Raw genomic sequence first — 27,749 nt, 5'->3', positions numbered from 1 at the left:
GAGTCCCCTCCAAGGGACACTCATGGAGGACAAAAGGTGACCCACAGCTGTGTCCCAAGGGGCACTGGCTGAGAGATTTAATAAGATGCAGGAGAATGACTAACGGGGTTACACAGATTGTCGCAGGTCAGTAAAGAATATGGCATTAAGAAAATTGATCCTTTGAAAGCCTCCAGCCACATGCTTATGTCAGAACCAGACGTGACTTGTGTCTGTGTTTCATACGACACCACCAAGTACCCACCAAAGGGCTTTCCTTCATGTTTAAATAATGAAATGCAATGTAATGCCAACAGGTGCTTTTTTCACAGGGAGAAGGGAGAAGAAGGGAAAGTGTTTGGGTAGGCTGAAGCAGAGCCCAGGTTTTCCCTGCCTCTCCCACCCCTCCCTGTCCTCATGGCTCATGAGCAAGAGGTCACTGACGGCTGGACGTGTCTGTCTGTCCGCAGTGCCGAGAGGACAAGCACATGGGCACTGGAAGAGGGAGTAGCCTGTGTATGACTGGGGGGTGTGTGCAGCGTAGCAGCTACAGTGTCTGGGCAATAGACAAGAAGCTGCCATGGGGAAGAAAAAGAAAAGTGCTCTACAGGTCATCCTGGAAGATGGTTGGTATCACTGTGAGATCATTTCAGTTTGCATGCTGCCAAATACTTGGCTAAACCTCCTGTGCTTCCCGAGCACACCATTTTGCATCTCTCAAAGATCATATAATTTCAGTTTGCTCGGGCAGGAGACTTTGGTCGGTCTGCCAGACTAAAATAAATATTAAGAGCATTTTTGTAGGGAAAGAATATAATGTATAATCAATAAAGGATATTCTGCCAATTCAGCTGGAACTTAAGGGTCAGCTGTGTAAAGCATCACATGTGTAAATTCCAGCAACAAATGCAATTACTCTTTGTTCTTTGTTTTGCAGCCGGAATAGAGTTTGATGGAGAAGTGGAAACTGACACAGAGAGTGAAGGTAATGTAGAGATTAACAAATGTGGTCTAGTTTGAAATACAAGAGGTGATGACTTTTCTTTTTCTGTCTGACTTATGACTTGCTCTACAACACAAACTCTTTCATGAGCTAATTGCAAGCAAGCAAGCGGATTTTCCCCTTGAGGTTTGACTTATAACAGAGATATGTAAACCACCATTCTTAAGCATTCTGTCCTCTTTTATCCATGTTCCCAGAGTCAGAGGCTGTCAGAGCCCACATCCCTTGGGAGCCAGCCCATAGTAAATCAGGCAGTGCAGTAAAGTATCACCCTGTGTGAGGGGCTGGGGCTGCTCTGCACCACACCAAAGTCCTGCTTGCTTTCCCTGTAATACACTGGTATCTTCCTTAATCATGGCCACAAGAAGATAACTATGAAGATGGATTGAAGGGAGACTTATGACTTATGAGGGAAATCAGGAAAAGCCTGTGACAGGACTAAAAACACCTTTAACTCTGCATGTGTTGTATGTCTAAAGTGAGAGAGCTAAGAGGCAAGATCATAACAGCACTGGATAGGTGATACAAACATAGCTGTTGCTGGAAAAACAGTTCACAACTGTGTCAGTACTACTCACAGAATATGAGAAAGTAAACAGCAAACTAGTGGAACTTACTGGGTTTTTTTAATCATATCCACCTTTTCCATATAGACAAAAGGGGCAGTAAGATAAAGTTAGCAAATTAATGCTTCATATTTCATCTAATACTTGATAGATTGCAAATTTAAAAAAACAAAAACCAACCAAACAAAAAAAACCCCAAACAAAAAAACCCCAACAACTAGATTATTTGCTATCCAAAATGGACCTTTTCCCAAAGACAGCAGGTGATTCTTTGATCTAGATGATTGACCAAAATTCAGTTTAGATGGACCATTGCGTAGTAACTGAAATCTGCCTAATGGCTCCTGAGAAATTTGTTGGAAGCTCCTTCTCATTCTAAGCCTCGAATGTCACAACCACTAGCTACTAATTTTTCACCACCAAAACCAAGAAACCATTTGCTTGTCAATAATTTCTAGCTTTTCACCAAACCAAAAATGCAAATACTCAAACTCTTTTTTGCTTCTATTTTTCTCACCTTTTAGGCTCCTCAATTTACACTCTGGATCCCATTCCATCACCATTTCCTGCTTCCATTACAATATCTCCAACTCTTTACTTTCATCAGCCAGAAATTTTGGAAAACAAGAAGCTAGAATACTCTGGAAAACTAACTATTAATTTTAATAGGCTTGGTAATGAAAGAAATGGAGAGAGTTGGGGACTTTTGAAATTTTTTCCCCCTTTCCATAAAATTCTGCAATTAAATCATACTCCACTTCAATCCTTTAAGCTGGAAGCATTTCTGACTTCTGGAAAGAGGAGGTTTTTAGTTTGCAATGCCAGTAAGAATGAAATATGCCTCAGAGACTACCTGCTCTTTTTCTTCTCTGAATATAGACCATCCAATATAAAAGAAAACTTAGAGAAAGAAAAGCGGATACTGCCTGTACTGTGCCTTTTCTCTCTATAAAGAGAAGAACTCCATTCCCAGCCTTGAAAAGTAAACATCTTTCAAGGATGTCACATCAACAAGCAAACTACACATTGTGTAACAGACTGCAATTTCTGTTTCCTTTGTTCTGGTGTGTTTACAGGTCAGGGAAATATCTGCCTGTGCTGTCTGATGGATGGGCTTTTACATTTGTAACTAATTTCCGATTGTCTTATGGTCACATGTCAGTCACTGATGTGCTAAATTGTGCTGTCTTAAATGGGAGTTGCACAGCCAAAGAGTTCCACCTGGTTCTTGGACAGGGCATAACACAAAGCCCATGGAGATCAACAGGCATCTGCTCTTTGAATTTGCCAGGGTTTGCATCAGGTGTCCTGGCTGCCAATGCTCTTCTGATGAATCTTTATTCTGCCAGCATGGGTTTCCCAATGTAATTGTTTTTTATCACTTGCAGAAGATGAAGTAAAGGACAAGAAAACTAACAAACTACCTCTCAGGGAAACTGGCAGAGCAAACAGACTACAAAGCAAAAAGCAAGAGAAAGACAAAGAAGAAAAAGAAGACAAAGAAGAAGATGAGAGCAAAGAGGAAGACAATGGCAGCCAACAAAACAGAGCTTCGAGGAGAAAAAATTACCAAAGGAAAAACCGAGACGGAAAAAAGGCAAGAGAGGAAGGAAGCCACAAGAAAGACAGAGGCAAAACAGCTCCTACCAAAGATCAAAAAGAATCAGAAAACAAAGAAAAGAAAACAACCAAGAGAGGGAAGGAGGGGGAGAATAAACAGAAAAAAGACAGGAAAAACAGGTAATTAAAAAATCCCTGACTGTGGTGCCTTGTTCAGACTGGCAGCAATAGTGACATGCCAGTGGCATGGGGATCAGAATGGCAAAACCAATAGACTGCAAATAAGTTCCTGCTCTCCTAAAAGAGATAGTGGAAAACAATGTAAAATGCCACAAAACCAAAGTCTTTCCAAGTCATTATCATTTCTCAGTCAGGGTCAGGTCTATGCATGCAGTAGAGTTTTAGTAGGTACTAAAACCTACAACCAGGGGTAGAAAAACACCCCTAAAGAAGGTACTTGAAGAAATTTGGACATGGAGACTTTGTTTGATTGGTCTATGGAAACATTCTAGTTAAAATGGATCCCTTGTGTTTTCAAGTCTCTTCTTCCAAATCTTGCTTGTCTCAACCTTTGACTTCTCCCCATATGGCCCATTTTGCTATGAAGACATGAAAATAATTTTTCCAGAGCCAGCAGTAGCCCTGGTAGCTGTAGGCAATGTTCTATAGATGAAATGTGGCCCAAAGCATGGCATTGAGTGAACTGTAGTGGGGCACAAATGCCTCCTCTTTATCCTGGCTGGAAAGAGCCCTGCCCTTAGTGTGATGGGCACTAGCATCACACTGAGCCAGGGGATGTCAAGGCACTGTGCCCACATCGGAGTGGAATCCCCAGGGCCAGCAGCAGCCTGCCTACCCCAAGCAAGGCCTTCTCTCTAACCCCTGTGAGCATTTCTGTGTCCTTTATTTTGTCTGTCTTCCAGTACTTCTTCTGCTTCCTCCAACTCGTCTGATGAGGAGTCACTGTCAGAGGAAGAGCTCGCCATGCTAAAGGAGCAGGTGGAGCAAAAGAAAAAACTGATTTCCACCATGAGGAACAAGCCCTGGAGGATGGTGAAGAAGCTCTCAGTGCTCAGGTACCCATTATAATGTGAACCCTCACTCCTGGGGTCTCTGCTGACTGTTGTCAGATGTCTTTCCCTGAAATTACGTATTTGCTGCTGTAATACCACAGTATCAGAAAAAGTGACCAGCAGGACCTGGCCAGACTATCTGGGTTCAAATGATCACAGTTAAAATGTGCAATCTGATTTTCAGCCTCTGTAACCAAAGAACAGACAAAGTGCAAATCTGTTCAACTGATACCCATGGTCAGGTCATTCTACCCTAGTATATAAAGCCAAATGACTCACTCCAGTCAGGCTACTTGTTAAAGCAAACTCTGTGCCCTGGCTTGCTTATTCATGTCTTTTGTCACACAGAAATCAGAGCAGCACAGTGCCATGTTAGTGCACAGTCCTGAGATGGGGCTTCTTGGAAAAAATGCTGTGTTATTTTCAGAGGTTTATTTAAAGATAAATCTACCACACAGCCCCTGATGAAGATGGGAACAACTCAGGCAGCTGCAGAGACCCCTTAGTGCTGGGCAGTGGGGGGCAGTGGGGCAGAGCAGACCAGGAAAATCAAAACCCACAGGTTGACAGGGAATGGCTCATAACAAACCATTCCCCTGTCAGGGCAGTGATTCAGCTCCCAGCTCTACTGCTTAAGGAAACCCTGAAACCCCTTTCTGCAAGGAGAGATTTCAAAATAACATTGCCAAGTTATTTTCATTTTCTTTTTAACTAAAATCCGAGCTATGTTGAACCATGACACAGCACCACAGGAAGTGCTGATGCCCCTGCTCCATGATTGCTGAGAGGTTGCTCAAAGCTGCAAGGACTGTGCTGTAAAAGCTGACAGACACCAGGTGTCTTTGCTTCTCTTTTTTATGCCCTGAAGGCCAAGACCTGATCCATCTTCCAATAAAATCAGGAATTGTGAACTCTGCCAATTCCTTCTGAAAATCTGGGTAAAGGTCTATAGCAGAGAAACTGTGTTAAAGTAGCTTTTCCACCTGACAGTTGTGCTCTGAGCCTGAGCTCATAAGAAATAAATTCTTATGGCCCTAAAACTCCAAATTTCTGTAAGAAAAGAAAAAAGAGCAAAGCAGAGTTATTTCTGATGTATTTTTTCCCTGTGGTGTAGGATCCTGACTAAAATTCTACTTAGGATCATGTTTGACAATGTACCTTCATGCTTTCATATTATTTCTGAGTGATAGCAATCATCACTACCTACTAATGAACCTAAACAAAACTGTTTCATTGCTTGTGCAGGGGTCTCCAGAAAGGCTCTCAGCATGCTGTACATTCATTCTATAGTTTTGGTTGCATAAACTCAGCCATGAGAGAAGAAATTATTAGCCCCATTGCACAGATGAGGGGTGTAAAACACAAAGAGAGTGAAACAATACGTTCAAGACTTCGAAATCTCTCTTTAGGTTTGAAGTCACAGGTGATTTTCCCAAGGTTACAGGCTGACCTAGCCAACAATTTATACCAAGTGGAAGTCCATCTTTCCCACAGGCTTAGGATGGCAAAAAAGCTCCCAGCTCCTGAAATTTAATCTCTTCTCATTGGCAACACCAATATACAATATAATTTTACTCACAAGCCCAGCATACTCAGGATAACAGCATCCTAGACTATTTTCTCTGTATTTCCCTTAGATATCCTGGTGTAAAACCAATTTCATTTTGCAGCTGGACTTTACTCCTGACTAGTATACACTTATTCCTCTGGCACTGAGATTATCCCCTTGGGCCATTTGCATATCTCTGATATTTATCCTGGGAGGTGTTCATAAAAGGAAACTGCATCCTCTTGGAGTTTATTTCACTAGGCAATGTTATTTTCTTCTTGACCAATGCATCAGGAGAGAGAAATTATAACAGGCATGCAAGCTGAGAGAGCTCTGCTCCAAGAGAAATGGGCAGGCTTTTAGTTTGCACTCAGGGAGAAGTGTGGAACAAGATTTGGGGCACTAACAATACTTAAAGCTAATATAAAACATCTCTACAAGAGTATAAGTGCTTTGGGGACCTGTTAGCTAGTCCTTGGTGGGTGTCTGAGCTCTATATGGCACAGCAACCAACCAGCAGAGAGCAGGTGGGGAGAGACACCAAGTGCCCACCTTCCTACGAGCACAGTTGCTTATCCTACTGGCGCAGGCAGGAGTGAAAAACTAAAGACCCCTTCACTGTTTTAATAACCTACTTGTTTATTTTCCTATTAGGGAGGCACAAAATTTTGTAGAGAAGTTTGAAGGAGCTCTGGGAAAAGGAAAGGGCAAAAAGTTGTATGCATATAAGATGATGATGGCGAAGGTAAGTGCTACAGTGATGTCAGGGAAGGGCTTGGATACTCAGTCATGTGTTCAGCACATTTTTAGGTTTACTGACCTCTGTTTGGCAAAAGAGGCATGAGAAAGTCAGAATAAAACTTCCTGCCCACATTCAAAAAAATACTAGCTGGCTTCAAATTTATGCAGAAAGAACAGGGGGAAATTTAGCCAAACCTGAACCTCATTGTGATGTTTCCTGAAGCAAGAGAGGGTTTACAGGAGCAGGGAAAACCATGGCTTTCTGGCTGCAATCTCCAAAACCTTGGTATGTGAGAAAAGAAATCCCTAAAGGGAAAAGAGGCCCTGCCAAACTTTTGCACTACCCCTGGTCCTGTAAAATTTCATCTCCAGTGATGAGGAGATAACAGGGAGAATGATGGCTGTGTTTTGAGACTGAAGTTGGTAGCCAAGTCGCATGTTGTCATGGAGATTATATTGAGAAGTTAAAACAGAGCCAGACTTGAGATTATGAAATCAATGGGAGTTTAGCTGCTGGCCTGGTGAGGAAAGATTCAAGCTCACTCTTTTATCAAACTAAATTTTGTTTTAAATAGAGTTTGTTCTGAGCCAATTCTTTCAATCCAGAGCGGTCTGAATTCCCCCCCACCCCCCCAATATTCTGGTCAATCCATAGTAGAACTGCAGCTTTCTAAAAGCCTGGAAAGGTTAAAACTCTTAAAACTCAATTAATAAATGTGAACACTTGGAAGTGGGGGAGAGTTTTGGTTGGGGAGGGTTTCTGAAATAGTCCAAAAGATAAGACCCAGACCAGAGCTCCTGCTTTGGACTTTGCACCCACACCCAACCATGCTACCAAATTCTGATATTAGAAAGCCCTACTTCAGAGCAGATCCCCTCTTCACACCTCTCTGCTCACGGCAATGTTGTCCTGTTTCAGAAATGGGTGAAATTTAAGAGAGACTTCGAAAATTTTAAAACTCAGTGCATACCCTGGGAGATGAAGATAAAGGAAGTGGAGAGTAAGTTGGAGTTGCCGTGTGGTGGCAGTGGGACATTTTCTACCATAGCCTTGTCTTCATGCAACGTTCCAGTTTCCTGGTGCACAGTCTCCTCTCGCCCTGGGCATCAGCACCAAACAAGGAGCACACACCCCTGGCATATCCAGGTGTTGCTCTCTCCAGCAGTTGTGGGGACTGTTGGGAGGCTCATGGGAAACATGTTGGGGACCCCTGAGGGTGAAGGATTGCTGAGGACAGTTGAACCCTCCTAAACTCCTAACTATGAAATGTCTTCTGCTTTAAGGTCACTTTGGCTCCTCCGTTGCTTCCTACTTTATATTTCTGCGGTGGATGTATGGAGTAAATCTTGTCCTTTTTGGGTTAATATTTGGACTGGTTATAATTCCAGAGGTAAGTGCTTAATTCTCCTTTCAGTAATATCTTACCCTTTGCTTGACACAAACATGACATTGACAGGACAAATGCCTTATAACAGGCATCACTTTAGAAAAATGAAATGCCTGAGGACAATTATTTACAAAGACTTACTGGCACAGGAGCAGAAGTTGGATTGATAGCAGGAGACACAAAATGCTCTCAAAGATCCTGCCCATCCAGCAGCTGAAACAGGGGCTCAACAATCTATCTAATTCAAGGCTAGTTTTACATTTTAGCTAAAGTGAAGACCGGCACAAGATCCGGCCTGTGAGAGCCACAAGAAATGGATTGTGCTCTGAAAATAATTAAATACCCTCATTTTTGGGCCCTCTGAGGGGCATGGCCATGGGGCAGCAGCTGTGGCACAGCCCCTCAGGGAGCAGCACTTTGCCCACTAACATTTACTTGGGAAATAACCCTTTTTTTGTACTTCCAATTCATATTATTCACAAGCAATTGTTTTATTTTTGGTTTGGGTTTTTTGGGGGGTTTTTTTTGGGGTTTTTTTTTTTTGGTTTTTTTTGTTTTTTATTTTCATTCTTCTTGGAGAATTAAAAGGATCTCATAGCCAACTTTATATGATCGTTTATTGAAGAATTTTTTAATGTAGCCATTACAGCTCTGGCTAAATTACTCAGTGCAGTATTTAAAGGCTGTGCAATCCACAGACAGTGGCATCTGTTCTGCTCAATGCAGAATTTTATGGAGCAAAAATGCACTGCAGAATGTCTCCTGAGGACCGTGCTTTTGTTCCCCTTAATGTGCTTGCTCACACTATCGAGAGGGAAAGCTCAGTTTCCCCCCAGGACGAGGAGATATAACCATTAGCAGTGAACAATACAAATGTGTTTGGTTAGGAAATATGCATATGGCAGGAGCTCTCGTCTCTGAAGTGTGCACACTGTTACTCGCTGCCTACTGAGCTGTTACGATACAGAGAGTAGCTGGGCAATAAACATTTAATCATAAATTATTTTGAGTGTAATTAGATAGCCCTGAAAAATAAGTGATAGATGATATGCTAGGACCTTTCTAGGCTGTGAATGCTAATGAGAGATTTTGGTATAGGCACCAGTCAGCTTGTAAATATAATAATTCTCCACAGCCCTTGGCATACTCTCTCTGGACTTCTGCTGCTGCTCCAGCTGTAAGACCTGCTTTGTATGGTGCCATCGGGACAGGCTGTACCATGAAAACTATTCTTTGCATCTTTTTGTAATTTTTTTCCCCCAATCTAATTGCCCTTTACCTCACCTTGAGAACATCTTTCCATTCAAGACTGAAAACCACAAATTATATTGCAAGCTTGACCCAGTGCTCTCTACTTCTCTCAGAGGAGGAGCTCTGCACAAATAGATGAAGCTAATCCCTTTACTGCATTAGACCCATGAAGTTCAAGCAAAGAACTCCTTGCTAAAATAAGGACATTTCAACCGCAGCTGCTCATTGAAGGGTACAGTTTCACCAAAAAGTATTTCCTGTGCAATGGATGTGGGCAGGGAAAGGGAAATACTCTAGTTATTTGCATGAAATTAATACTAAATATTAACCATAAATTCAATACTGTACATTCATAAATATACTTAGCACTAAATATTAATATATATAATTAACACTAAATAATTATAAAGTAATGCTAAGCAGTTTTTAAAAACTGCCGCTCTAGCATTAAGAAATAAAATATGTATCAAAATCAACAGAAAAGGAAAACCAGCCAAAAGCAAACTAAAACAGACTCTTTAAGAAGGAAAAAAAACATGTTAAAACCCCTTTGGTGTTTTATAGTATATATGCATCACTGTTATTAATGTTCTCCAGGTCCTGATGGGAATGCCATATGGGAGTTTGCCAAGGAAAACTGTACCCCGGGCTGAACAAGCAACAGCTATGGATTTTTCAGTTCTCTGGGATTTTGAGGTAAGCACACAAGTGTTAATCATAAAAGATGGGTTGAATACCTCCTAAACCCCTCAGAGGTTAGGGTGCTACGAGAATGAATTTGTTCCAAGATAAACCAGCAGAGCACCTATTTCTTCAAGAAGAAAAATCTGGAAAGCCTTTCGTTTCAACAAAAATCTTTGTGGATGCTGAGATTTCTGACCAAAAAGCATGTCCACACGCAGACACCTGCATATGGATTTGAACCACTTCCATACACAAATGTGCTGCCTCATGTACATCACACGTGTGTGTAGACACAAAAGCCATTTTGTGGCTTCCAGCTGGAAAGGAATCAAGCACCCAGGTGAAAGGCTGGAGCTGCTCCAAACCAGGCAGCCAGACAGAGACTTCAAGCTGCAGATCCCCTTCACCAGCAGGAAGCACCTTGTCAGACCACTGAAAGTGTCTGGGAAGGGGATTGCTCCTCCCTGTCCCCCTGAAATATTTACAGGAGCCTGAAGTGGGAAACAAAGTTTCCTTGCACCCAAAGGAAGATCCCAAGTTTCCAGCCATCTCTGGCTGCTTGCCTGCAATACCAATTCACCTCCCACCCCAGTTACTCTGAAGATTTAAACCCAAGGGATTAAGTATTTTTGGGTGACAATCCAAGAAAAGGTGTATGTTCAGAGGGTGAAAACTTTAGAATGTAACCAGTGCCTTGGGATCTGACTTTCAAAGTAGTTACTTCCGGAAATATATATTTTAATGCTTGTCAGCACTGCCCCACATGCTACAGGCATGAGACCATGTGCTACAGTCCTTCTATAATAAACCCCTTTGTCATTTCCTTAGCTAAAAAAATAATAAGAAAAAATAAGAGAAAGAAAGAAAAACAAAGGAAAAATACCCCAACCAAATAAAAACAACCAACCAACCAACCAAAAAAAAAAAAAAAAAAAAAAAAAAAGCTACTTTTTTGTAGACCAGATTATTTAATAATAAGGCTTCAAATACTGCTGTCCAGGAACCTGCCTGGGCCAGGCCTTTGTTTACCCCCCATAGTCTGCTGAGAATCCTTTCAACTCTTTCTCTCCCAGCACTTTCCCCACTGCCAGAATCCAGAATTCAGTGGTGAATTAGGGACATTTTTCATAACAGTGTAAGCAATGAAAAGCTCATTTAAGCAGGGTACTGTAAAAATATAAGAGGTAGCATTTAAACTCATTAAGGAAAGAAAAAAGGTGAAATAAAACTCCAAAACAAACAAATCTGGAGGAGTGTTGATTAAATGCAGCTGCTGCTTTTCTCAGGGAGACCATAAGTAATAGACCTATCAGTAAGGAAACTTGTCTCTGGATGAGGAAATGCTTACTCCCGTGACCTGCCTGTCTCCTGCCTCTGGCTCGGTGCACACATCTACATTCCCCTGGTGTCACTGAGGTGTTGGTCCTCTGAGCCCCTCTGCCAGACAGGTCCCCATCCTGTTCCCCCACCCATTCCCTTCCTGTCTGACATCAGGGAGCGACCATCCAAGCTGGAGAAGCATCTCCAGCAACGGGGCAACACTGTACACCAACACCCTCTGCAGCCAGGAGATGTCAAATGGAGCCCTGTGCAGAGGTCTGCCCTTTGAGAATGAATAGAGGAAAATGAATATTCTAACATGCTCCACAGGAGGGGTGCAAGGGGAAAATATATATCAGAGTAGGCATAAATGAAGGGTCAATACCATTACACTGAAAAATACCTTTCAGGAGAGAGGAGCTGGGGAAATGTATGCTTTAGCAGGAAAGAGGTCACATCATGGATTTCTAGAGGAGTAGAAAGGAATAAATCTCACTTGGACACCAGACACCATGTCTCATAAATAGAGTTTAAAGAACATACTGGATGATGTGAGCAGAGAAACTAATTTTTCAGTCCCTAGCACCTGATGAATCAAGAAGACAAAGGTATAGAATTACAACCTGAGAAGCAAACTTCACCAGCGCCTTCCAGGGACATTATATTCTACCAGGCTTTCCTCCACACACCTCCCCAGCAGACATTGTGTGTGGCAGGCTACGAGCCCCAAGCAGCCGTGCTGTGGTGTGCCAGCCACAGGCTTTCTGCTCTGGTAGAAACACACACAGAGCAGTCCTGGACCTGGGGCACTGAGCTGTGTGCAGGGCAAAAATGCAACTTCCGTGGCACCTGGGGGTACTAAAGCTTTTTATTAGGTTAGGAATAAAAAGCCTTGAGTTTTGGAGGAGCTTAGTTTAACTGGTCAAGTGAAGGTGGTCAAACACTGGAAGAAAGGCCCAGAAAGGTCGTAGGAGCTTCATCCTTGGAGATTTTCAAAGCTCAGCTGAACATAGCCCCGAGCCACAACATTTCCTTTTGCAACTTGCTCTGCTTTGAGTAGGGGGCTTGGCTAGACAGCCTCCACAAGCCCCTTTATATGTAGACTCTTCGTTGTCTCCAGACAAGATCCATTACACAGGCTCTGATATGAGCTTCAAGTTACATCTTTCCAAAGACTTGGACAGAGGGGAGCTTGCTCAACTATCATGGCCAAATTGATTAAGTACACTTAAATTAGGAGCTGAAAGACAAGGGGCAAGAAACAGAGAAGTGCAATGTGCAGTGATGCACGTCAACTTGGATGAGATATGACAGAAAAACAGGGAGAGATTGCTAATGTGAATTAGATGATCTGCATGCTCGTTGAATGCCTGACAGATTGCACAGCAAAAAATAGATTTGCTTGAGACAACATGGTTGATATTGTGTCTGAGCTGTGCTTTCCACAGGAAAATAATGCTTTGATTTCACTCTTTAGTTATATTTGCTCTGCAGGTGGCAGCCAGTAAAAGGAACTAAATCTGCAAGGCACGGAGCAGCAGCTGCCTCCTACCTGAAAGTAAAAGTTTTGCATCATGGTGGGAAGACTCTTTGCTACAGCTTTTCTACAAGATCTGAGTGTTTGATTATTGGCTTAGAGAAGTGGGTGGGCCACAGCCACAAAGTGCAATAAGGATGTTTTTCTGGGAGGGATGAAAGAATGATGGATCAAAACTACATTTTAGTTTTAAGCCACTGCCCTCTGACATGCTCTCCCTCATCTTCCCTTTCTTAGGATGATAAACTCTTAAGAAGATGTCTGTCAAAGGTGCCAGGGCAACAAACAGAAGAATGAGACCCTAAAAAATTTTCCAAGTTGATTTTCCTTGTTTTAAATCTTCAGTTTTTTCTAGAAACCCCTTTCCTGCAGAAGAAAAGCTGCATGGCTTACACAGGATTGCTTTTGCTTTACCTCCAGGGCTACATTAAATACTCAGCACTCTTTTATGGCTACTACAACAACCAGAGGACAATTGGCTGGTTGAAATACAGGCTGCCAATGGCATATTTCATGGTTGGGATCAGCGTGTTCGGCTACAGCCTGATGGTTGTTATAAGATCGTAAGTGCAGCTGACATTGCCTCCTCTGCTAAATCCATCCAGATGTGTTTCACAACACCCAGAACTGGTCCAGCCTTGGCTGGATGGCTGGGGGAATGTGAGGAAACGTGTGCCTGCTGTTTTCACGCACTTGGCCTCCCCATCCACCACCCTGGGTCTGGCGGCTGGGGGGGACCTGGGCACTCCCCTGCCTCATCCATGTACTCATGTGCACTATTCTGAATCCTTCCTACTCCAGCCATCTTCTCATCCTCTCCAGATCTCTTTAACCCTTTGTCCTGGGTTGTAGTTTAGGGTGTATTCTATCACCATCTTCAGTTAATGGCCCATCAATGCCTTTTGCATGACTCAGAGATAACTCCCTCCGGGCGTTATCTCTCTCTTTAATGGGCCATTAAGGCTCTCTTCCATGACTCATCATCCCATTGTGAGATGCTCCGCCCATGGGGAAGAGCCAAGCATTCTCACCTGGATATAAGCTGGGATTTGGGACAGTAGAAGCAGCCCTCTTCCACTGGATTCCCAGAGGACTGGAGCTACCAGACCTTTCTACAAGATTTCTGTTTCAAGAAGACCACCTCGTCTGGACTGTTTCCATCACCCTAATCAGGTTGTATTCTGACTCTGTCACTGGTTTTTCTTTTTGTATTTATTTTATTTTATTCTATTTTATTTTCCTTTTCTTCTCATTAAATTTTATTTCTGACTTAGAGCCTCTTACTTGGTTTGTTTTTAAACCACAACATATTTTTGGCGCCCAACGTGGGGCAGAGGCAATAAGAAAAGTCAGAAATTACAATCTTATTGAGGACACCTGTCTGTTATGATGCCCAACATGCTTACATGTGTCTTATACCTATCTCTCTATATTTTTCCAAACGTGGGGCACTATCTGCCGGCATTAATGCTCCTGCATAGACCAGGATATGGTACTAAAATTGCTTTACTGGTCTATTATGTCAATTGCTTGATAAAATCTGAGGCAATGAACATTATTCAGAATATATACCCAGTTTTGTATTCTTGTTCTAGTCTAGGATGCTACGTCTGGAGCCTCAACAATCTCACCCAGCCCCTGTGGGGAGGAGTAAAGAATGATTTTTTCCAGCTTTTCAGGAAGGACACAGCAGTTTTTGAAAATATTGAGTACCCTCTGGATGCCAAGGACAGCATGATGTTCTTGTTAGTCTTGCTTGGTTTTCTCTGTACGGCCCGCACCATGCTTAGAATCAAAACACTACATGGTGTGTTGGAGCATGTTCTTAAAGAAGTAGAAGAGGTAAAAAGAAGCAAAGCAATAACATCGACGACTACACAGACTCTCACAGAGGAAAAAGGAACCAAAAGTGCTGTCAGCATCTCCACACAAACCGTCACTGAACCGGAACAGCCTAAACCAGTAGCAGTTGCCACCACTCAGAAGAAGAAATCAAGGAGCAAATCAGTCCGCATAGCGACTGACGAGGATGGAGCAGGACCTTCGCACTCAGCTGAAAAGACAGAGACAGAGATCATCACCCGCTCTCTATCTCTGGGTGAGCTGCGTGACCTGCGAAGGGAATTCACCCGTCAGACCAACGAGTCCATCCTCACCTGGCTGCTCCGCATCTGGGATGCTGCAGCCAATGACACCATTCTGGATGGAACTGAGGCCAGGCAACTGGGATCACTGTCCCGGGATGTGGTCATTGACCAGGGAATTGGAAAAACCCAAGAAACTCTCAGCCTCTGGCAGCGACTGCTAACAAGTGTGAAAGACAGATACCTTTGTAAAGAAGACCTCCTAGTGCACCAAGGAAAATGGAACACAATAGAACAAGGTATCCGATGCCTAAGGGAATTGGCTGTGCTGGAGATCATTTTTGCAGAAGATGAGAGATTTCCTAAGAGCCCAGATGATGTCCAGTGCACATCACGGATGTGGTTGAGATTTGCACGGCTTGGACCAGAAATGTACTCGCGTTACCTGGCAACACTGCAATGGAGAGAAGGTGAGGACAAGGTGGGTGTCCTGGCTAATAAACTAAGGATTTACGAGGACACTGTCACCGCCCCAGTTCGTGCCCATGTCTCATCTGTGGAAACAAGACTGGCTGAGCAAGTCAGGAACTTAATTGAAGAAGGCCATCAGAAACTGAAAAAAGAACTTAAAGAAGAAATTTACGATATTTCACCAGAGCCGACGAGAGTCTCTGCGATTAGGAGCAGGCGTCCCCCAGCCAGGGAGAGAGGATACACACCCCGAGGTAACCTTTGGTCTTTTCTTCGGGAGCATGGAGAAGATATGAAGAAGTGGGATGGAAAACCTACCTCCTCCTTAGCAGCCCGGGTACGTGAACTGAAAAGAGAAATGCCTACAACAAAAAGCTCATCTAGAATCAGTGTTGCTCCGGTCTCTCGTGCACAGAACTCCAGACGTTACAGGAATGATGATATGACTGATCCTCTTGAAGAAACCTCAGCAACTCATTTACAGGAAGAGAACAACATATGCGATGACCAGGAATAGGGGGGCCCTGCCTCTAGCCAGGAAGAGGAAAGGGACAATCGGATCTACTGGACTGTGTGGATCCGATGGCCTGGCACATCTGACCCACAAAGATATACGACATTGGTTGACACTAGGGCCCAATGTACCATGATGCCATCAAGGTATGTAGGAACAGAATCCATTTCTATTACAGGAGTAACAGGAGGGTCCCAGGAACTGACTGTATTAGAGGCCGAAGTGAGTTTAACTGGGAAGGAGTGGCAGAAACACCCTATCGCAACTGGCCCAGAGGCCCCATGCATCCTCGGCATAGACTATCTCAGGAATGGATATTTCAAAGATCCAAAAAGATATCGTTGGGCTTTTGGGATAGCCGCAGTGATGAAAGAAGGCATCAGACAATTGAATACCTTGCCTGGTCTCTCAGATGACCCCTCTGCTGTGGGACTGCTGAAAGTAGAAGAACAAAAAGTACCAATTGCCACAGCAACAGTACACCGTCGGCAATACCGCACAGACAGAGACTCTGTGATCCCCATACATGAGATGATCCGCAAACTGGAAAGCCAAGGAGTGGTCAGTAAGGCCCGTTCACCTTTCAACAGCCCGATTTGGCCGGTGCGTAAGTCCAGTGGAGAATGGAGGCTGACGGTGAATTATCGTGGTCTGAATGAAGTCACGCCACCACTGAGCGCTGCTGTGCCAGACATGTTAGAGCTTCAGTACGAGCTGGAGTCCAAAGCAGCAAAGTGGTATGCAACCATTAATATCGCCAACGCCTTCTTCTCCATTCCTTTGGCAGCGGAGTGCAGACCTCAGTTTGCCTTCACCTGGAGGGGCGTGCAGTACACCTGGAACCGACTGCCCCAGGGGTGGAAACACAGCCCCACCATCTGCCATGGACTGATCCAGGCTGCACTGGAAAAGGGTGAGGCTCCAGAGCATCTGCAGTACATTGACGACATCATCATATGGGAGAATACACCAGAGGAGGTCTTCAAGAAAGGAGAAGAAATTATCCAAATTCTGCTGAAAGCTGGTTTTGCCATTAAAAGAAGCAAGGTTAAGGGACCAGCTCAAAAAATCCAGTTCTTGGGGGTCAAATGGCAGGATGGTCGTCGCCAAATCCCCACAGAGATAATCAACAAGATCACAGCCATGTCCGCACCTACCAACAAAAAGGAAACACAAGCTTTCCTAGGTGCCATAGGCTTTTGGAGGATGCACATTCCTGAGTACAGTCAGATCGTGAGCCCTCTCTACTTGGTGACCCGCAAGAAGAATGATTTCCACTGGGGGCCTGAACAGCAACAAGCTTTTGTTCAGATCAAGCAAGAGATTGCTCATGCAGTAGCCCTGGGCCCCGTCAGGACGGGACCAGATGTAAGGAATGTGCTTTACTCCGCAGCTGGAAACAATGGTTTGTCTTAGAGCCTTTGGCAGAAGGTGCCTGGGAAGACTCGAGGCCGACCATTGGGATTCTGGAGCAGAAGTTACAGAGGCTCCGAGGCCAACTACACTCCCACAGAGAAGGAGATCTTGACTGCCTATGAAGGAGTTCAAGCCGCCTCAAAAGTGATTGGCACTGAAACACAGCTGCTTTTGGCACCCCGACTGCCAGTGCTGGGGTGGATGTTTAAGAGAAAGGTTCCTTCCACACATCATGCCACCGATACCACATGAAGCAAATGGATTGCCCTCATTACACAGCGCGCCCGCATTGGAAACCCAAATCGCCCTGGGATTCTGGAAGTTATAACGAACTGGCCGGAAGGTAAAACTTTTGGATTATCGTCTGAAGAAGAAGAAGAAGAAAAGCGAGTAACACGCGCTGAAGAAGCCCCACCATATAATGAGCTACCGGAGACTGAAAGACGATATGCTCTGTTCACTGATGGCTCCTGCCGAATTGTAGGAGCTAACCGGAAATGGAAAGCTGCAGCATGGAGCCCCACACGACAAGTTGCACAAGCTACCGAGAGACAAGGTGGATCGAGTCAAGTTGCAGAGCTTAAAGCTGTCCAGCTGGCTTTGGAAATTGCTAAACGAGAAAAGTGGCCGAGGCTTTATCTCTACACTGACTCATGGATGGTAGCTAATGCTCTGTAGGGATGGCTGAATCGCTGGAAAAAGGCCAATTGGCAGCACAGAGGAAAACCCATCTGGGCCGCTGACATTTAGCAAGACATCGCCGCCCGAGTAGAGAGGCTGACCGTGAAGGTTCGACATGTAGATGCGCATATACCCAAAAGCCGGGCTAATGAAGAGCATCGCAACAACGAGCAGGTAGACAAAGCTGCCAAGGTGAAAATATCACAAGTGGATCTAGATTGGCAGCACAAGGGAGAATTATTCCTAGCTCGTTGGGCCCATGATGCCTCTGGTCATCAGGGAAGAGATGCAACATATCGATGGGCCCGTGACCGAGGGGTGGACCTCACTATGGACAACATCTCACAGGTCATCCACAACTGTGAAACCTGTGCTGCAATCAAACAGGCCAAGCGAATGAAGCCTCTGTGGTATAGTGGACAATGGCTGAAGTACAGGTACGGGGAAGCCTGGCAAATTGACTATATCACCCTTCCCCAAACACGCCAAGGAAAGCGGTACGTGCTGACCATGGTGGAAGTCACCACTGGATGGCTGGAAACCCACCCTGTGCCTCATGCCACTGCCCGGAACACCATCCTGAGCCTTGAAAAACAAATCCTGTGGAGACACGGCACCCCTGAGAGAATTGAGTCGGACAATGGGACCCATTTCAAAAACAACCTTATAAACACCTGGGCTAGAGAACATGGTATTGAATGGATATACCACATTCCTTATCATGCACCAGCTGCCGGGAAAGTTGAACGGTGCAACGGACTATTAAAGACTGCCCTGAAGGCACTTGGTGGGGGAACCTTCAAGAATTGAGAACTAAACTTAGCCAAAGCCACATGGATAGTTAACACCCGAGGGTCTGTCAATCGAGGTGGTCCTGCCCAGTCTGAACCCTTACACACAGTGGATGGAGACAAAGTACCTGTGGTACACATGAAGGGCATTTTAGGAAAGAGTGTTTGGATTAATCCCACTTCAGGCAAAGGCAAACCCGTCCATGGGATTGTCTTTGCTCAAGGACCTGGCTACACTTGGTGGGTAATGCAGAAAGATGGAGAAACCCGTTGTGTACCACAGGGAGACTTAATTTTAAGTGAGAGCAGTGTGTAAGGTTTCATTCTGTATGTATATATGCATTCATCTGTAAGAATGTATTGATTTAGGCATGTTGTAGATGGTAATAGAATAAGGGGTGGATTGTCCTAGGTTGTAGTTTAGAGTGTATTCTATCACCATCTTCAGTTAATGGCCCATCAATGCCTTTTGCATGACTCAGAGATAACTCCCTCCGGGCGTTATCTCTCTCTTTAATGGGCCATTAAGGCTCTCTTCCATGACTCATCATCCCATTGTGAGATGCTCCGCCCATGGGGAAGAGCCAAGCATTCTCACCTGGATATAAGCTGGGATTTGGGACAGTAGAAGCAGCCCTCTTCCACTGGATTCCCAGAGGACTGGAGCTACCAGACCTTTCTACAAGATTTCTGTTTCAAGAAGACCACCTCGTCTGGACTGTTTCCATCACCCTAATCAGGTTGTATTCTGACTCTGTCACTGGTTTTTCTTTTTGTATTTATTTTATTTTATTCTATTTTATTTTCCTTTTCTTCTCATTAAATTTTATTTCTGACTTAGAGCCTCTTACTTGGTTTGTTTTTAAACCACAACACCCTTCCTCCAACATTACTACAGGACCATTCAAACAGGTAGATTTTGTAAATGAAGGAGGATTTTACTTGAAGTAAATTTCAAAGGTTCCTTTTGGATCCTTTCATTGCAAAATAAATATTACTGAACTCCAACGTGGGTCCACAGATAGTGCAAGGGTTACAGAGAAGAGCCAAATGCTTACCAGGCTATATTTATTAATTCCCTAAATGAAGTGGTGGAATTTAAAAGAGCCTCTTGTGCACCACCCCCAAACACCAGTGAGGCTCCCACATCATCCTCAGGGCATTGAGGATGCAGCCAACACACCTGTCAGTCCTGTAATGGTCTCCGCACAATTAAAAAAAAAAAAAAAAGCTCCTCTATCTCTGCCTGAAGGATACACCATGAAAAGGTCTTTCTTTCTTTAGAAGAAAGAATAAGCCCATGGATTTGTATCGCTTGCTGAAACTGGCCATATTGCTGTGCAGCAGAAAGAGCCTCTTGAGCCTTTGGCTGGAGTGGGACATGGGGATTTGCTGTACATTTGCCATGAAATTGCAGCATCTCTTGTCTTGCCTTCCTTGAGGGACTAATGCTAGGAACTCTAGGGGGCCTTACAGAAGGATTTCAGGGATCAAATAATAGAGAGGAAACAGCAGAAGCCATGCCTGCTCCTATGCTGATTAACAAGAATAATCCTTTTTCTCTCCCTGCATGACTTGCTGCAAGCTCTTTGGCTCCAGCATTGTGCAGCAAGTGAAGTTTCACTAAAACTTTTTGTTGCAGTGGGTGTATTGGACAGGACATGAGGGTTTTGACCAAATTTAACTAAAGGTAGCCATAACCATGTACTGTAGCCTAGGACCCAGAAGCACCCAGTAAATAGACTTGCATCAAGTACCAGCCGGACGAAGCAATCCTTAACCTCCTTAATCACCTACACTATCACAGTTTTTCTCTGTATCACTATTTTTTATAGAAGATCTGTGCAGCCCTGACAGTTGACAGTTCAGTCCTCCTTAGACCTAAAGTCCAATGGCACATTTTAGCCATTCCCAAACCCCAAGAGTGGTTGCTCTCACCCAAGCTTTGCAAAGCTGAAGGGTACGTGGTGGCTCTGTGGAACAGTGTCTGACCGCGTCACTGCACGCTCCCTTCTGCAGGATGGCACGCAATGCCAACGAAAGCACGGCGGACGGGGACGATGAGAACTTCATTTTCAGCTGGAAAATGTTCACCAGCTGGGACTACCTCATTGGCAACCCAGAGACAGCAGACAACAAGTTTGCATCCATCACCACCAGCTTCAAGGTAAACCTAATTGTCCTCTTCTTGCTCTTGGAGACACTCCCATCACCTACCAACGGCAGAGATTTAAGGGGAAATGTGGATACCTACTCAACATCTCTCCATATGAACAGTGTGGTGGTGATCTATGGCAGCTCCAGCTTCTGTGACCTACTTCCCCTAACAGAGTTTTTTTCAACTTTAAAAAGAATTTGTAGTAATTTAGAGTGCAGTTCCCCTGGGATATGTCAGACTCTTTGCCATTCGATATCTTTTAGTTGAACCAAGATGCCTCTATGAAGCTTAGTTTGAATTTAACCAAAACTACTTAGTTGGATATAGCCAGAATAGCAGAAGATTGCATTTCATAGGATGAAAACCCTTGTGATGTTGCCTTATGCTTGGTGCTGCAAGATGTCCATTCAAATTTCTTGAGCACCCCCGGTTTTTTTCAGGAGTCTATTGTAGATGAGCAAGAAAGCAACAAGGATGAGAATATCCATCTGAGGAGGTTCCTGCGGGTTTTGGCCAATGTCCTCATCATATGCTGCTTGTGTGGGAGTGGCTACCTCATTTATTTTGTGGTGAAACGCTCCCAGACATTTTCCAAAATGCAAAACGTTGGGTGGTATGAAAGAAATGAGGTAAGGAAACTTTGCTTCCAGTTTTCTGCTGGGATCATTTGCTTTGGACATCAGCAGATTAATTGCCACAGGTTGAGGACAGCAACCAAGGCAGGGGGATTCCCTACCAGGGCCCAAGAGTCTCCTTCAGTACCTTTTGCACTTGTTGTAGCTGCAATGCACCTTGATGTCACTGAAAGTTCCTAAGGCAAATTAACAACTCCTGCAGAGAAGGGAAAATACTCTCATAATAAATCACTAGAAAAGTCAATGGCTTTTCAGCACTTTCAAGGCCAATCACCATCTTAAGAATCAAATTGCATAGCACTTATAAACTCTGTTGTACAAGAAAGCTCTCTGGGTGTTAGAAATGTCCATATTCAGACAAAACTCAAAAATTAAGCCTTTGTCATCCACCTTAAACAATGGGCAAAAGAATTCAATTATCAAAGTTTTCCTGTGTCTGGTTTTGGAATGAGAAGTGCAAATCTTTAAGTTCTTCACATACAGCAAAAAATATTTCAACCTATAGAAAGGTTTAATTTCAATGTCTACTACATTATCATATATCAAAGTCAAATTAAATTCGAAGCCATGTGTTTTCAAAATTCCTTCAGAAAACTTTAGAAAGACAGCACTGACTTTAAAAATGCTTTGATTTATCACTATAGATTTTTCCCAAAGAAAAAAAAATCTCATTATAAAAAAAAGTTTAATGTCTGACTCTTTCCTGGTGATCATGTGAGATCTGAATAAATATAGTGCTGAGTACTGTTACTTCTCCTGGAAAGAAAAGCACAAAGAGGAGTCAGAGACTGCCTGCACCTGTACAGATACAGGCCAGGGGCCTGTAGGGCTATAAAAATTTTTAAAGCCTGTAAGTCATGCCTGAGCTAACCTTGACTAGCCATTGCTATTCCACAACCTAGTATCTGGCATGATAAAGAGGAACAAAGATACCAGTGGGATGTATTTTCTTGAACTGCAAAACAGATCTTGATGCACTTCCTTTCAAGTCTGTAAATGCCTTCTGCAAAAGCAAAGGTGCTGAATGTGGAAAATAAACATTAGCATTTACTAATTATCTTTATGCACACAAGCCAAGTCTTGCGCTTCCTCCGAAACTAAAATAAGAACCTTGGAGCTGATGCAAGCAATACTGCAAGGTACTTGAGGAATCTAAATATTCATGAGTCTGGACTGACAGGGAGCAAATTCTTTGGAGCTCATCCCTTTGAGATAAGAGCAAAAGTGCTCCTGCAAGAGCAAGTCGTGCAACCCAGCCCTGAAGTCTGACACTGTGCTGCCTGCACAGTAAGCAAAGCCAGAAGCTGAGTTTGCTTTGACTCCCTCCCCTTTGTAAATCCTTCAGAAATATCCAACCAGTGGCTGGCAGCTCCCGCTCTGCTCAAAGTAAGATAGTCACTGTTGTTACTATTAGAAGTTATCTCGTTTTCCTCATGTGGCAGGTTGAAATTGTGATGTCCTTGCTGGGGATGTTTTGCCCTCCGCTGTTTGAAACCATTGCTGCACTAGAAAATTACCATCCCCGCATCGGGCTGAAATGGCAGCTGGGGCGGATCTTCGCACTCTTCCTGGGGAACCTCTACACATTTTTGTTGGCCTTGATGGATGATGTCAATGAAAAAGTAAGCGCTGAGCCAAAAAAGCCACGGTCAAACAGCATTTCCCAGAGTCGAGGGTGAACACAGCCTGTCCCCACAGCCGGCAGGGACAACCACCCCCTTTGCAGCAGGTGCTTGCTCTGTCCCCAGTCCTCTTGAGCAGTGCCCCAAGGACACTCACCAAGCAGAGTCTCCAGCTTCTCTTTACAGCCCTGGGAAGAGGATAATTATTGTTTTCCTATAATCACAGCATGTTAGGGTAATTCTATTTTTTTCTCCATCTGACACTGTTTGCAATTTCTATTACTGTAGACCCTGAGGATAGTTTATAATCCTCTTCCCCTGCCTCCCCTCTTTAACATTATCCTGGTAGCGTGTTGCGGGCAGATAACTGCAGGAAAGGATAAACGTCTAACTCATCCACAGAAAAAATTGCTCTGTTTTAAACTGAGAAGAATTAGAGGAATTGAGGCGGTTTGCTCTGCCCTGAAAAACTATGAATAATGCGAAGGAGGAGGACTGGGTGAAGGCTACATCTGCATACAGGAGTCTTGAAGGAGCTCTGACTCCTCCAAGTGCAGGGAGCACGTTGCTTGTTCCCCAAAAGCTCACGGAGCCTTGACTTGCTGTCAGCAGCTGCTCCCCTGCTCCTGGCAAAAGAGGAGTTTCTGTGCTATTGCCAACACTGTAACTCTGTTGTGAACAGATGTTTATACAAGGGGTGGTAACTGGTAAGGAGGAGGGAGGAACTCGATGCCTTTCTTCTAACCACCTCCATGCTCTCTATTTTCTGATGGTTTTGTCTGGGGGGTGGGTCTCTTCGTTGCAGCTGGCAGAAGAGGATGCAGTAAAAAACATCACGCACTGGACACTGTTTGGTCACCACAACTCATCTGTAGGGAATGACAGCACTGTCACCCCACCTCCCCTTGACCCTGCAGATGTGCCCAGGGGACCCTGCTGGGAGACAACTGTTGGCATCGTAAGGAATTCATTATGTAGCAAGTCTCTGTCTTGGTTTAGGATGGTCCATTTTTGGTTTTCTCATTGATGTCATTAACATTTCCAGGCTTGAAGTTTTCCTCACACACAGCAGCTCTTTTCCCCACTCTCATACAGCATCACCAAGGCAATACAAGCCCTTGGCCGTGGTTCTCAAGCCATGGTGGTGAAATCCTCAGCTGGAAGCAACCAGGAAGCATGCACAGCTCTGAGGCATTGGCTGTGAAGAGCACAAAAGGCCAGGCAGTCTACAGCCATGCCTGCAACATGCTGTGCTTCAGATCATGACTGTGCCTTTGAAGCAAACCTCTCTTCTCCATTTATTGTTGCACTTGTTCCAGAGAAGCTTTGGTGCAGGCATAAAACCCAGCCAGAGGACATGCCTCAAGGGAACTCCTGACATGTCCCAATACATAATGGAGCATGAGTCCATGGGATGAAAGCAAAATTAGAAAAAAGTAAAACCCTTGAAAGGCAGGCAGGGTAGCTTTCAAGTCCTCAGAGTTTCACAACACAAATCCACCCTGCAACATTTACCTTGTACCAAGAAGATCTGTAGCTGGACTATGCAGAGTTGTTTACTGGTTGATAGTTAAGGCTTGCCAAACTACACGGCTATGCGTTCCTGTGCCTAGTCTAGGCATCTTCAAATGCCAAGTGATTCTCAGTCACGTGGGAAAAGACCAGCCACTGTCACCCCTCAGAAGGAGCTGATCCTTGGTGCAGCTGAGATGTCATTCAGCAAATCTTTTTGTCCCCTTCTCATACTTTAAATATCTTTCTTGTAAGTGTCTTTCCTTTTGGATCCTTGGGCCACCAGTTATTTCCACCCTATGAGTCTTCCTTCTGCCTGCAATTTTAGCTTGTCTTGCACATCTCCTTTCTCTACATTACACACAGCTCTTGTTTACAACTGAACTGAATTTTGTTAGGAGTCCACATTAAAGTTAAGGAGCTGAGCCATACCAGAGCCATGCACAATCAGAACTACTAAGGGCATACGTATATTTTACACCAGCACCGCTGCAGCATTAGCATTCTGCTCCCACTTTCTGTGCTGCCACAGCATGCAGTGCAGTCAATAATGCCAGCAGCAGGTTTAACAGCTATAGCAGAGCTTGAAGCTCCCAAGCACAGAGGTAAAGCTTAGGCATTGCACAGTTTTTGAAAACAGGAAGGAAGTTTGCTTATGGCATGCTTTTCTGAAGATTACTGTCATATAAAGACAAATGACTTAATAAAAATTACAGGCCTGAATGCGCTACTGAAATTATAGGCATTAAGTGGTTTTTTTTTCTCATTCTTTTTAAATGCAGGAGTTTGTGAGGCTCACTGTGTCTGATATCCTGGTGACCTACATAACCATTTTGGTGGGAGATTTCATCCGAGCTTGCTTTGTCAGATTTGTGAATTACTGTTGGTGCTGGGACCTAGAGGCTGGATTTGTAAGTATCACATGGCCGAGTCATTGTCTTATAGCCAAGAAGATAAAAGCAATTTTGGACCATTTGGTCGAACAATACAAATTAATTTGTTTTGAATGCTTTCAGTGGCCGTCTGGTCTTGCCAGATAATGGGTATCTGTAGTCTGCATCACTTTTCTGGGTCAATCAGCTCCATTCCAGCAAGAACTCTACAAAAATGCAGTTCTCCTCTCCATCTCAGAACTTTAAAACATGAAACTGACTTAAAAAAGAAATAATCCAGTGTTCATTCAGTTGCTATAACCCCAAAATCTTGAGCCCTTCCATATCCCTTCTCAAAGCCCCAGGCCTTCCTGTTCATTGCCCACCCTGCAGGCAGGAATCTGCTTCCCTCACAGCAGTGTTTCTGATTGCTCTTGGAAGCTGATGTTTCTTCTGCTGCAGTGGAACAAGGAGCATTTCCTTTCCCTCCCCTGTGTGTGTAACACACAACAGCACTGGACTCTTTGGTATTCACAAAGGCTTCATTACCAAAGCAGTCAGTACTGGAGCTGCACAAAACACAAAATAAAATAATAAAGGGATGGAGGGAAATCCATTGATTCACATGAGAGGAAACAAAACCAGATGGATTCAGATTGAGATGAAAATACCTTGCAAGTTTACGAGCAGATGAGTGCACCCACTGCCTAGCTATCATATTGGGAGGGTTCCCAGGAATGGTTTGGGGAAGAGCAAAAAGAAGGGCTTTGGCCAAGGAAGAGCAGGCAGGGCACAACAGACATTTTGCTGCTTGTGGAGCTCTCTGTGTTTCTTCAAAGGGAGGCAGAGAACATTTCCCAGCGTGGCCATGGGAGATCTTCCCAGCAGCCAAGCAGCATGAAATTCCTTCTATTGCTTGTGCAAAGATGGTTTACTAACAGTCATCTAACCCAGCCTAGCCAGGGACACCAGCACAATTTTATATACGTGTTTTTCTAATGCAGATAATGAATAAGCTTCTTGTTTAACCCAGCTCTCTCACACAGGAATACTCAAGGCAGAGGACAGCAGACACTGAAAGCTGTCTTTACTTTCATGTGAAAAAGAAGCCAATACTAACCTCTAGCTAAAGATTAGAAGTATAAAAGGACTAGAATCAAAAGATTCTAGAAACAAAGAAAACAGTGTTTACACCCATCCGTTCCCAAAGCTGTAAGCAGTCAGCTAAGCAAGGCTCTGACTAGGCTCCCTTAGAGTTTTCATCATAAAGCACAAACATCTTAAACTTCAACTTTATGAATTGCTCATAGCATTAAGCAAATGGCATGAAAAACAGATGTACCACATAGGATATTCCAAAGATATAAGACCATCACTTACCCTTTCTTAGAATTCTGTTTTCTGCATTGCAGTTAAAAAGATAAAAAGGTTTTTCAAGAAAACATAACATGAAAATCTTTATGCAAAATTTCTCTGACAAAAATTACCTGAGTTTTGTGCACATAAAAGTAGATATATATAGAAGAAATAGCTTACTCATAAGCAAATCTAACAAAATTATAATTTAGAAATCAACAAATACTTCCAGTAGATCAGATCAGATCAGCCTGTTCTGGACCTGCCACCATTAGCATCCACATCAGACAGCTAAAACACTGCTTTATATGGAGCAACATATCAGCTAGCCTAGAGTAAAATGTCACCTAATACCCATCAAGTCATATATTCACTTGTATTTCTCTCCCTTTGCCCTGTGTTCCTGTTCTTCAGCAGCTTGGACCCAGGGACACTGACATAATCCTCCGTAGCATTTGCCTTCCAGCTCATAATTATTGCTGCTTCAAGATTCAATATTTTACCAGGGTGGAACTGTAAGTCCATAGCCAGGCACCAGCTGGAGTTTAAAAGCAGTTCCATGCCATGCTCGCAGCTGGTGTCACATTAGCAGGGAGAAGCAAACACAGAGCAGCTCTAAGCACCTCTATACATCTTTCCAGTTTTCAGGAAGCCAAGAGAGGAGCAGCAGCCCACAGCACAGTAGTTCCAGTTCTGCTTTCCCCACACTGCTGCTGGCCATTCAAGCAGTATGAATGCAGCAGGAGCCCTCCCAGGAATGCCTGCTTGCCAGCTTTAAATAAGCATCATGCACCCAGCAGAAAGTGATAGCAGGTCCCTCTAGCAACAACACACTTTTCCTTCTTTCCCCATACAGCCCTCCTATGCAGAGTTCGACATCAGTGGCAACGTTTTGGGTTTGGTTTTCAACCAGGGAATGATTTGGTAAGATATTTCCTTTTTTTTTTTTTTTTCTTTTTTTAATTTTTCACATTATTTAGAAAACT

At 43.9% G+C, this 27,749-nt stretch overlaps 1 protein-coding gene across 1 annotated transcript in view; it reads left to right on the top strand.

Moving 5' to 3' along the window:
* Window positions 1-559: 559 nt before the first annotated feature.
* Window positions 560-27,749, top strand: part of TMC2 (transmembrane channel like 2) — a 36,802-nt gene continuing 9,612 nt past the window's right edge. The window contains exons 1-15 of the mRNA XM_066321179.1: window positions 560-605; window positions 917-964; window positions 2,937-3,288; window positions 4,032-4,184; window positions 6,385-6,475; window positions 7,391-7,472; window positions 7,756-7,862; window positions 9,708-9,806; window positions 13,072-13,214; window positions 20,628-20,775; window positions 21,207-21,395; window positions 22,844-23,023; window positions 23,829-23,981; window positions 25,318-25,446; window positions 27,620-27,687. Coding sequence (XP_066177276.1) covers window positions 560-605; window positions 917-964; window positions 2,937-3,288; window positions 4,032-4,184; window positions 6,385-6,475; window positions 7,391-7,472; window positions 7,756-7,862; window positions 9,708-9,806; window positions 13,072-13,214; window positions 20,628-20,775; window positions 21,207-21,395; window positions 22,844-23,023; window positions 23,829-23,981; window positions 25,318-25,446; window positions 27,620-27,687 — 1,988 coding nt within the window. The remainder of the gene's footprint in view (window positions 606-916; window positions 965-2,936; window positions 3,289-4,031; window positions 4,185-6,384; window positions 6,476-7,390; window positions 7,473-7,755; window positions 7,863-9,707; window positions 9,807-13,071; window positions 13,215-20,627; window positions 20,776-21,206; window positions 21,396-22,843; window positions 23,024-23,828; window positions 23,982-25,317; window positions 25,447-27,619; window positions 27,688-27,749) is intronic.

The sequence above is a fragment of the Sylvia atricapilla genome, chromosome 1 (genome assembly GCF_009819655.1).
Source record: "Sylvia atricapilla isolate bSylAtr1 chromosome 1, bSylAtr1.pri, whole genome shotgun sequence".
Lineage (NCBI taxonomy): Eukaryota > Metazoa > Chordata > Aves > Passeriformes > Sylviidae > Sylvia > Sylvia atricapilla.
The sequence above is the reverse complement of the archived record's forward strand: the minus strand, read 5'-3'. Positions and strand labels throughout refer to the sequence as shown.